Source organism: Chaetodon auriga, chromosome 2, assembly GCF_051107435.1.
Source record: "Chaetodon auriga isolate fChaAug3 chromosome 2, fChaAug3.hap1, whole genome shotgun sequence".
Lineage (NCBI taxonomy): Eukaryota > Metazoa > Chordata > Actinopteri > Chaetodontiformes > Chaetodontidae > Chaetodon > Chaetodon auriga.
In genome coordinates, this window is record NC_135075.1 from 31,159,035 (window position 1) to 31,170,621 (window position 11,587).

An 11,587-nucleotide genomic window follows, 5' to 3' on the forward strand; every position below is an offset into this window, starting at 1 on the left:
CAGTTTGAAGCAGCTTTATTTAAACTCGTCTTAAAGGTTTTTCTTTCCACAGGAAACATGTTTTTTCACTCGATCACTTGAACGAGTGATCAGAGCAAACACACGGTGTCAGCGGTTCACCTGGACCAGCAGCCGTCCAGCAGAGCCTTTTCAAAAGGCACGAGCACATGAACGCATCATGTCAATAAGACACACAGGGACGCTGAGACTTGAAAGCTCAGCAAACGTCCACACGAAGACAATGTCTCTACAAACGCCCCCACAGGAAACAGGACTCATTGAGTCAACGAGCCTCGAGAGAGCAGCTGTCCACAAAACGCCGTCTTCAATATGAAGAAGTCACTTCACCTCGTCCTCTCAAAGAGAATCAGGTCAGAATGAAGCAGGAACCATCCAGAGGTTGTTCTCCTGCAGGTTTGATGGCGCCGACGGTCTGTCAGCATGATCCATGCCGCCGAGCTTCTACCACGGCCTCCACACGGCTCTGTGGGCGCCGGGCAGCTGCTTCTCTGCAGCATGGATGTGGCCGTGGGAGGATGCAGCCGGCGTGGGGCCGGCGTCCCGGTCGGCGTGGAGGTAGCGGAGGTTGGACGGCGTCACTTCCTTCAGAGAGGCGGAGGACAGGAAGCGCAGCGTCTCCTTCCAGCAGCGGGAGTAGCCGTCGCCGTGAGCCGCGTGATTGGCTGGGCTCTGCGGCTGCAGCCGCTGCTTCAGGAACTGCACCGTCATCTCCAGCACGTCGGCCTTCTCCAGCTTGGCATTGGGATCCTGTTTGCGGAACTCCTTCTCCAGCAGCACCTTGAGCTGCTCGATGCAGCCGTTGATTCGATCTCTGCGCATCTTCTCCACGACCGGTTTCCTCAGCTGGCGAACACAACAGGAAGCTCGTCAGGGAGACATTCAGTGAAGCGGCGCCACAGAGAACAGGACCTCAGCGGGTCACAAGTGCCATTAGACCGAAGGAGAAGCGGGACTTACTTTGTGTCTGTCTTTGCTGGCCAGCGTTGAGGCGGGACGGTCTCTGGTGTCGGTTGGAGCCATTCTGGTGGAGCAGAGCTTCAGTGGGAGAGCAGAGCGAGCTGTGACGGGCTGAGGAGCCCTCTCCTGTATTTATAGGCCCTCATTAGCATCACAAAGCCATGAGTCCCAGGCAGGATTAGCTTTCCCACACTCCGAGGCCAGTGGGCGAGGCCCCCACAACAATAGACGAGGCATCAGTGATCTCATGGTAAACTGGCCTCGTGGCCTCGTGATGTGAGATGTGAAGGCGCAGAGCCGCCGTCGGCCGCCGCTTACGCTTTTATTACCTGGGAACCTTCCTGCTGTCTGCTGTGATCGGCCTGCTGCAGGTGTGTCGACCTGATGAGGGCCACTAAACGCATAAAGATAAGACGCAAGGAGCTGACCCCAGATCAGTTCACATGATGTGTGCAGATGACACCTGAACGCTGCTGGATTGCATCAAAGCCTGTTTTTCATATAATTCTTTACATTTCATCGCTCACACTGACTGAGGACACTGTACTGTAGAAGTACTTTTACTTCTGATACTCTGAGTAAATGTACTTGAAGTGCTGCCAGGATAAAAAAAAACTGTTGAGAAGCTTTTCTGCTTCGCATCAGCTCAGAAATGGAGGGAAAAGAAACTGTCAATTAAACACAATTACCCAGAGTCCTGTGAGAAGGCACACTTCTATTGTGTGACACCTCCTCCTCCTCCTCCTCCTCCTCCTCCTCCTCCTCCTCCTCCTCCTCAGGCCCTTCAGGAGGATGTGTAATAAATGGGAGACAGAGTGTGGGAAAGGAGGTTGGGATCCTACTCACACACACCCTCCAGTCAATAGACATTCCCCCTCGCCTCCCCCGCCTCCCCCCTCCCCCCTCCACAGAGAGCCTTCAGGATCAGATCAGAGGCTCGGCCGAGCCGGGGGACACGTGTGGGACGTCTCGCTGCGTTCCCGTCCTTGTTCACATCAACCAGACCTCATGAGAGTTTCAGTGTGTTTACACTCACCTACTGATTACTACACCTCCTCGTCCTCCTCCTCCTGCTGCCGTCCTCTCATTAACCAAACACGTGGTTTGGCACCTGCTGCCAGTGCTGGAAGAAGTACTTACACCATTTACACATCAAATATACCTCAGCAACAATGTAAAAATACTCCACTACTACAAGTCCTGCATTTAAAATCATCTGTATCAGTAAAAGCACACAAGTATTCTCAGCTTCATGCAGTAAAAGACACACACAGTGTGAGTGCGTGTGTGTGTGTGTGTGTGTGTGTGTGTGTGTGAGTATGAGGAGCTCTGAGCGACTCCTCGTTCTCACACTTCAGCGTCGTTCATCCTGAGTCGTTGATCCTCCAGCTCCTCATTATGCTGCAGCCTCAGTGGACCATCTGGACGGGGACAGAACTCAGACCAGCACACCTCAGAGTGCTGTGACGGTGCAGCTGGATGGTGGTGACGGAGCAGGTGGACGGTGCAGGTGGACGGTGGTGACGGAGCAGGTGGATGGTGCAGGTGGACGGTGGTGACGGAGCAGGTGGACGGTGCAGGTGGATGGTGGTGACGGTGCAGGTGGACGGTGCAGCTGGATGGTGGTGACGGTGCAGGTGGACGGTGGTGACGGAGCAGGTGGACGGTGCAGGTGGACGGTGGTGACGGAGCAGGTGGACGGTGCAGCTGGATGGTGGTGACGGTGCAGGTGGACGGTGGTGACGGAGCAGGTGGACGGTGCAGGTGGACGGTGGTGACGGAGCAGGTGGACGGTGGTGACGGAGCAGGTGGACGGTGCAGGTGGACGGTGGTGACGGAGCAGGTGGACGGTGGTGATGGAGCAGGTGGACGGTGCAGGTGGACGGTGGTGACGGAGCAGGTGGACGGTGGTGACGGAGCAGGTGGACGGAGCAGGTGGACGGTGCAGGTGGACGGTGGTGACGGAGCAGGTGGACGGAGCAGGTGGACGGAGCAGGTGGTGTAGTGCAGTGGCTCTGCACAGCTTTGGTTCATGGCTCACGGAGACATCGCCCACGCCGTCTTCTCTCCTGTAAAAGCCGACGGGACGGTTTAAACTCGCCGTTGCTGCATCATGAATCTACATCAGTCTCAGTTCAGAGGTCACAGACGGGTTATGTGGTTCTTGTTGTGTTTAGCACAGAGCTGACAGCCAGACTCTGGACTCTTACGGTTGGCACCTGGTGGCTCACCTGGTGCTCAGCTGGCGAACAGGAAGTGAAGGCCTGACTGACTCCATCATGGGTCACCTGGTTTTAATCATTGTCAGAAGAAGCAACCAGGAGTTTCCATCATGTCGGTGTTCCTCACAAAGCTTCTACCTGAAAGCAATGCATGCTGGGAGTTCTGCTGCTCATGTTCTGTTCTCAGCTGATCATCAAGTCAAAAGACTGGACAGGTGCATGTTTACCTGAAGCCAATGATGAAAGGCGTAACCTGCTGAAGGCGCTCAAGTCTTTTGTCTGTTTGAAGGGACATCACATGGGCCTGGTCCACATCCAGGCTCAGGGTCAGGGTTTGGACTACGGGTTCACGGTCCTGGCGTCCTCTGCCGTTCACCTGAAGACATGCTGCGTCACATCAGCCTAGTTTTCTGAAGAGATTTCCCACCATATAACATGAACCTCCTGCACACGGTCCAAACAAAGAGCCACAGTCCTGAAGACGTCGTCCTCTTCTTGTCTGATGTCTCTCATACGATCAGACTTCCATCATGACCTCAGTGAGAAAACAGAGGTTGTCCACAGTTTGACATCATCATTTGTTCAGCAGCAGCTGAGAGAGACGAACAAACAACGAGGACAAGGAAATAAAGTAAGACATAAATGGACAAACAGGGACTGGACATACATCTGTTACTCTGAGACACGTTCACATTTGTGTTTGGAGGGTTGAATATTAATCTCTCCAAAGCAGGACAAACAAAAGATCAATCAGATTGATCAGCTGTTAATCATCATTCAAGTTGGAATATACTCATGTAAATCTAAACGTCTCACTTCGTAGATTCAGGTGATTCATCCGGAATATTAAATAACTCTAATGAGGAAATAAGGAACAGATGTGAGTTTGCTGCTGTGAAAACAGAGTCTTAGACCTGCCGTCAGAGCCCGAAAGGTCCAGCCGCTGCTCACAGGACAAAGACAGGACTCACACCATTCAAACCTGACCACTGGGACGTGTGTGTCCCAGTGTCCCTCCAGCTCCCCCAGCAGCTCCTCCACTTCAGTGCTTTTAAGTGCATCCCTCAGCCTGGTGTCCATAACCAGCATCTACACATGTCCATGTGAACGCGGCTTCACGATGATGCTCAAACTTCTGGATGTGCGAGCGTTGACTCCGTGCTGATGTGAGCTCACCGTGAACACGAGGACGGACCTGAGGCTCAGCCATTTTCTTCAGTGTGACAGAAAAAACTAAACAACACAAAAACTTCTCACTTGATTTTTTTGTCAAGCAGAGAAATGAAGGAAGGAGAACTCAAATATTCACAGACTTCATCACAGTACTTCTACGTGTACCCTTCAACCATGTACTGCATGTACATTTACCTGCAGTCACAGCATCTTCCAACACACCAGCCGGCAGCACCGCCTCCACAAAGACTCCACGCTGCCACCCTGTGACCAAAATGTGAAACAGGAAGTGAAGCCTGGCCGCCATCTTTGAATCCACTTAACATTCAGCTGGAGGAGCAAACAACAAAGAAGACATGAAAGAAGACAGAGACGACTTCAAATCATTCATGTCTTTAGTCTTTCTGTGCTTTAATGTTTCATTTGTAATAAAAAAAAACAAATAAGAACAACAGCAACAACAACAACATTAAGATGAAGATGAAGATGAAGAAGAAGATGACAGCGACTGAAACGACACAAACATCTTTAAGATTCACCAACAAAAGAGACGAAACATTCAAGTCTCTGCAAGCACAGCTCCATCTTTGATGTGTGTGTGTGTGTGTGTGTGTGTGTGTGTGTGAGAGAGAGAGAGAGAGAGCAGCAGCTTCCTCCTGCAGGAACACACACACACACACACACACACACAGAGGAAGCAGGAACGTGTGGTTGAAAGCAGCGTTCAGGCTGAACACACTTTAAAGGAGCAGAGACAGTTCTGAGTGAACAGTGAAGCTGGTTTTTCCTGATCCCACAGAACACCACACGTGGTCATGTGACCATGGCGCGGGTCACTTTTTAAAATATTGGTCCAAAGAATAAAAATACCATAATCACTATCGACGGCTGCTCGGCTTTTAAAAAAGCTTCTCTGAAGGGTTTGTGCAGGATGTCGAGTGGCGGTTCCCTCTGACCAATCGGTGATCTGCTCTGGTTTAACCTCTCAGGATCATTCAGCTCGTGAGGAACCTCGACCAAGGTGAAAAAAAAAAAGGCAGCAGCTAGCAGGTCCTCTCCAGATGGAGCTGATGTCCAGAGTCAGACCGGGGACAGGAAGTCGTCTTCATGACATCGGCAATGTGATGCTGCAGGTTCAGATCGGCATCAGTGATAACACCCGACATCCTCACTGTGCTTTAGAGAACAGGTCGATAACAGGATGCGTCTTTGTACTTTTGGACCTTCGCTCTCAGAATTTCACTTTTTTCTCTCAGTTGTAGAAAGTTTTGAGACCAGTTGTTGATGTCATCAAAGTGTCTGACGAGCTCCTTTACAGGACCGAGGCCGGCTGAAGGAAGCGAGTCGTACAGCTGCGTATCATCAGCGTAGGAACGGTTGGACACATCGCGGTTCTGTATGATGGTACCAGGACGGAACAAGTACAGGTCCAACAGAAGTGGACCAAGAACTGGTCCTAGTGGAACCCCACAGAAAATGACGTCTTCTTCAGGTGAGAAGTCACCAAGAGAAACAGGGAAAGTCCTTCTTTTTAAAGAAACCAGAGCCGCTGAAGACCAGGTCCAGATGAGACAGTTTTTAAGGTTGTTTGGTGGCAAACTGTGACGAACAGCGCTGAAAGCAGTGTTCAGGTCGAACAGTTCCAGAACATTAAGTTTGTTTGCTTTGCTGCTGATTTTCAGATCATTGAGCCGTTTCAGGGCGAGGGTCCACTCTAAAACCCGAACTCGTCATCCAGGCTGTGGAGGGCCAGCTGACCGTGAAGCCTTTCATGGGTCTCGTTGATGATAATCCTTTTTTATTACAGACAGTTCTGCATGAAGCAGAGTCAACTCCAGACCGTCAGGAGGCCTTAACGTCTCGTCCAGAGCGAACAGAAAGGTCACATGCAGTCACCTGGTGGATTCTCAAGTCTACCAGGAGGTCAGTAGGAGGCGGTCTGGAGGGATTTATCTGAGCTTTATTTTAACGGCATTCATCATCTGTGACGTTGCTCTTGAACCGTTCGCTCCTCTGTTACAGCAGTTCAGTGTATTTTTACAGATTTCATCATGGACAGCAGCTTCGTCTTCGTCTTCCATCATCGATCGTCCGTCTGATGGCTGACGTTATAAATTCTGTTGATGTGACTGTGGATACATCCAGGTGGTGCCTTCACCGCCACCTTTGATTTTCTGTTTTTGGAGGGTCTTGAAATCACCTGACAGATAAAATGAATTATTCTTGATGATTGTTATCATATCGAAGAGCGAAACATTGAGTAAACGTGTTGTGACCTCGTCTAAGCGAGCAGGCAGAAAAGCTTTTTTCTCTATCAGAGCAGGTAACTCTCAGACGGCAGCTCGGGTTACAGGTGTGTGTGTGTGTAAACAGTCATCAGCGTGTGTTGTGTGATGAGAGGCTGACAGGAAGGGTGTGTGTCACTGATGCCTTTCATCTGGAAATACAGGATTTAGGAAGAGGAAACTGCAAACACTCATTTTTATGTGTCGACGCTCTTTGATGTTTCAGCAGCGACTGAGAGAACAGAAACGAGTCCGGAGAGCAGACTCTGACACCGACCCGAACACCTGAACGCAGACAGGAAGCCGAGTCCTCAGAGCAGCGTCGCACTGGGACACGCCGTCACCTTCATTCACGCTGTGTGTTGTTTCTCTCGTTACTTGCGTCCCATCACACACCTTGAGGGGCGGAGCTTCGGCAAGTAAAAGCAGGCAAAGCTTCAGCGTTTCATCGCTCAGCCTCAGTCAGGAGGACGCAGCGGCAGCAGCATCTGAAGGTGAGACAAAGACAACACGTCCTTACTGTTCATCATGTCTCAGAGGATTTATAGACTGCTTCAGCTTCAGAGGGCACACGTTCAGTCCGACTTTAACTCTGAGATCAGACAAAGAGCAGCGGTGAAAGGAGACTGTGTACTCTGTACTTTTACTGATGTAGGACTTTTGATGCAGGACAGAGTATTTCTGTTCTGTGGCATTAGTACTTTTACTTCAAGATCAGAGTATTTCTTCTTACTTCTGAGTCAGTAAATGAAAGAACTGTTTCAATAACGTGAAGTTTGTGATTCGGCTGGATGAACAAACTAATCAAAGCAGCAGTTTTGGCTTCAGTTCAGGGTTTTGACTGGAAAACGTCTCCCTGCCAGCTTCTCCCAGAGCTTTCAACCACATCTCACAGGCTTCATCCGTCAATGGAGTTTGCTGTTTGTATGATGGAGCCGCTGATCGATCAGAGGTCATGATGGCAGGTGAACTACTGTAGCTGCACACCTAACTGCTAACATGCTAGCCAGCCAGGAACATGCTAATGCTAGTCAGCAGATTGTTCATTACTTCATTCAATGAAGAGCTGCTGAAACTATCAGTTAGCACGCTAGCTGTGACACAGCTAAACCGACAGCAGGAGTCATAAGTAAAACTACAGCTGATTAATTCAGCACTTTCTTCCAGGTGTGTTCTGACAAGAAAAAAACTGTGATCCAGTCCTTGAGGAGACTCTGTTCTGGTCCTGGTAGATCTCAGAGCTGCAGTCGATCCTGTAGATCAGAACATTACGCTGACAGACTTGAGCTCTGGTTTGGTCTCTGACAGTTTTTAAAGGGTCCAGGTCTCGGACTGGTCTACAGTTCTATGTGGCCATGGATGATCAGTCGTCTAATAAAACAGACCTGACATGTGGCGTCCCACAGGGCTCTGACTTAGGTCCAGTCCTGTTCAGGACTTGATGATCAGAAATCCTAACACCGGTTTCCATCATCATGCAGGTGAAGCTCAGCTGTGTTTTGTCTGTCAGCTCAAATGACTTCAGTTCTATCAGCAGCTGAATCTCATGTATCTCAGACATCATCGGCCTGTGGACGATTCAGAGCTTCTTCAGCTAAGTCAACACAAACGGAGATCCTTGTTACTGGAGCCAAAGCCGAGAGACAGAAAGTGTCTGAACACCTGAATCTCCTGACAGCAAACGACAAGACCAGCTCAGAAGATCAGAAACCTGAAACCACGGACTCAGAGCTGAACTCTGAACGTCACATTAGAAACTGAAGTGTCCTTCTGTCATCGAAGGAATATTTCCACAATCAGAAAGTTTCTGAAAGTTTCTGTCATCGAAGGAATATTTCCATAATCAGAATGTTTCTGAAAGTTTCTGTCATCGAAGGAAAATGTCCACAATCAGAATATTTCTGAAAGTTTCTGTCATTGAAGGAATATTTCCACCTGGTCTGACACCTGGTCCAGGTTCAGACTGATTCAGTCTGATGCACAGTAATACTGTCAGCTTCATGCAGTAAAAGTACAGTAGTATTGTCAGCTTCATGCAGTAAAAGTACAGTAGTATTGTCAGCATCATGCAGTAAAAGTACAGTAGTATTGTCAGCATCATGCAGTAAAAGTACAGTAGTATTGTCAGCTTCATGCAGTAAAAGTACAGTAGTATTGTCAGCATCATGCAGTAAAAGTACAGTAGTATTGTCAGGATCATGCAGTAAAAGTACAGTAGTATGTATGTCTGTGTCTTCATCAGTTTGCTCAGACTGAAGCTTCAGTATCAGAGCAGCATGTTACTGTTGGAGTAGGTGGAGCTACTTTAAATACTTCCAATACTGTGAGCTAGTTCAGACCAGCGGGGCCCAACGTGTGGGTCAGGCCCCTCCAAAGGGTCACCAGACAGATCTGATAGATGGCACACACTGAAAAATTGATCACCAGATCAGTTATTGAATTGAGGCAGTGATCAAATAGAAACTCTTCTAAAACGTGTATCATGTAAAAACTGTAAATCTCATAAATGGAGTGAAGTTAAAAATACTCCCTGAGATGTGGGGTAGAAGTACAAAGCAAAGGAAAAAGAAAATACTCAAGTACAAGTGCCTCTGAATTGTACTTCTGTATAGTACTTGAGTAAATGTACTCAGTTACTTTAAACTGACTCTGTGTCTGTTTGTGCCTCTGCAGGACTCTGAGGGTCTGACCATGAACCTTCACTGAGGTCTCTGCTGCTTCTCCAGGTGTCCTCCTCGTCCATAGGCGTCAGTACAGATCACGATGAGCTCCACCTTCTCCTCATCGTCTTACCTGAGCTTCAGTCTGTCTCCCCCTGCTGCTCACCGTGAGGACCGCGGCGCCGCTCAGCACTCTCTGTCCGGCTCCGTCCCCTTCCTTCTCTACCCCTCCAGCATGGACCCCTACAAGGGCCCTCTGAGGGGCCCCGGCCCCGGGATCCTGCCCTACCTGGCCCCCTTTCACCACCATGGACACTTCAGCGTGTATGAGTGTCCCTTCGAGCCGGCGTTCATCCAGAAACGGAACGAGCGAGAGCGTCAGAGGGTGAGATGTGTGAACCAGGGTTACGCCAAACTGAGGGACCACCTGCCGGGCCAGAGCGCCGACAAGCGGCTCAGCAAGGTGGAGACACTGAGGGCCGCCATCAGGTACATCAAATACCTGCAAGGCCTGGTGGAGCTGGAGGACGGCAGACTCGACAGCTCGTCTCCTAGACGGGACTGTGGAGGAGAGTGTTAACGGTCATGGTTTAACCGCTGAGACCACCGCCTTCAACTTCCTGTTTGACTCTGAGGCAGACAGCTGACCTTCGCCACACTGCCAGCAGACCAGGAGGTGGACGGTTCTGTGTTTCAGAGTCTGATGAACAGAACAAAATGAACTCAAAGTCCAGTCTTGATCTTTAACTAAAGGTCCACTTACTGCTTTTCTGTCGGCTTCTTCCAGAGCTTTCACCTGAGAAAGTTTGAAACAGTCTGTTTTCAATGTTCATGTTCAGGTGAATACCTGAGGAACTCTTTCACGTTCGTGAGCCAATAAGAGTCCGAACATGACATCCTGTCATCAGTGACCTCTGAAAACAGGAAGCAGTCTTCGGCAAAGCCAACAGCTCTGTTGCTTCCAGCAAACATGCTGATGTTTACCATAGTCACCATCCAACTGTAGTGTATTAGCATGTATTAGCAACATTAGCTAATTAGCAGTAGTGGTGGACAGAGTACACACCTGCATTACTTGAGTCAAAGTATGAATACTTGTGGTCAAATATTACTTCAAGTGAAAGTTGTTCAAATTTTTACTGGAGGTAAAGTTCTGGACTACTAAAATACTCGAATATTCAAAGTCCATTTTCTTTTTAAATGTTAACACGTCTTGTTGTTGTTTACTGACGCTAACGAGTCAAAGCACTGATTGGACGTAACGAGCTGCATGAACAACCTGACCAATAAAAAGCTGTAAGTGTTCAGGCCTGTGTGTGTGTGTGTGTGTGTGTTTTTTTTCTGCAGTGACAATAAATCAACACCAGAACGTTAAAAAGAACAGCTAAAAGAAGCGCTAACGTCACAGATCATCAATGCTACAAACCTCAGACCCGTCTAACACCTGGTTTCAGCACCAATCCTCACTAACGGCACTGCATTTATCTGACCAGGATCAAACAAACATGTCTGAAAGGTCTTCACTCGGTGACATTAACTTCTTTCTTAGCTAGCTATTAGCATGTGTCAGCGGTGGACTCACACAGGACCTGGTCCGAACTGACCAAAGCAGAGACACCTTCAGTAAAGTGTGTGAGGAGTCGAAGGAGGCTGAGCGACCTCGACAGACTCTCTCAAGTCGGACGGCGAGTTTTTGTAGTAGTGATGAAGTTTGTGTGCGACAAACAGAACAAACGAATCAACATGAATCTTTGTCCTTTTCTAAAATCTCAAACATGGACTTCAGAGGTGATTGTGGACGGGGAGTCGTCGTCTCCACGTGCTGTCGCCACGGTTACCAGTTCAAACTGCAGCAGGCTGACAAGCGAACGAGTGTTGTACTGTGATTGGTGCTTCTCCTGTGACAAACACAGCCAACGGCCTATCACGTGTTGGAAAACTCATCCACTGACTTCAGGAACAAATAAGAAACCCTCACAGACGTGTCAAAGTACAATATCTGTCTTTCAAACGTAGTACAACATACAGATACCTGAAAAGTGCATGAAAACGGCCTTTAGTATGAACCAGAGTACGAGAGGTTCGCAGTGTTTCCACTGAGTATTTCAGTATGAAAGCAGATATCCCATGATGCAATGCAGCACTGACGATCACGACCCCGGTTGAACACATGGTCACGATGGACTGACCTGAAGCGTTGACCTTCACACACGCTGGACGCCACGTTAAAGCCACTGCAGTAACGATGGTTTCTCGCCTTCTGAGGTCA

General features: G+C 49.0%; 3 protein-coding genes across 6 annotated transcripts in view; 1 reads left to right on the forward strand and 2 right to left on the reverse strand.

Moving 5' to 3' along the window:
• LOC143330244 (transcription factor HES-5-like) lies at positions 1–1,077 on the reverse strand. The gene is made up of 2 exons (XM_076746636.1): positions 979–1,077; positions 1–864 (listed from the first exon to the last, which is right to left on the reverse strand). The coding sequence occupies exons 1-2, from the start codon at positions 1,039–1,041 to the stop codon at positions 463–465; spliced, it is 465 nt and encodes a 154-aa protein (XP_076602751.1). The 5' UTR covers positions 1,042–1,077; the 3' UTR covers positions 1–462.
• Positions 1,078–1,255: 178 nt separating this feature from the next.
• The window catches only part of ppp1r15b (protein phosphatase 1, regulatory subunit 15B), a 17,038-nt gene continuing 6,706 nt past the window's right edge, over positions 1,256–11,587 (reverse strand). The window contains exons 3-5 of one of the 4 annotated variants that reach the window (XR_013077945.1): positions 4,569–4,703; positions 2,015–4,433; positions 1,256–1,372 (exon numbers count right to left, since the gene is read on the reverse strand). The gene's annotated coding sequence lies outside the window, so the exon portion shown is untranslated. Of the gene's footprint in view, positions 1,373–2,014; positions 4,704–5,113; positions 7,147–11,587 lie in introns of those variants that run through there. The other 3 variants (XR_013077946.1, XR_013077944.1, XR_013077947.1) reach the window with 3 other exon arrangements.
• Positions 7,031–10,609, forward strand: LOC143330241 (achaete-scute homolog 5-like). The gene is made up of 2 exons (XM_076746621.1): positions 7,031–7,152; positions 9,332–10,609. Exon 2 carries the CDS (start codon positions 9,422–9,424, stop codon positions 9,896–9,898), a length of 477 nt encoding a protein of 158 aa, XP_076602736.1. The 5' UTR covers positions 7,031–7,152; positions 9,332–9,421; the 3' UTR covers positions 9,899–10,609.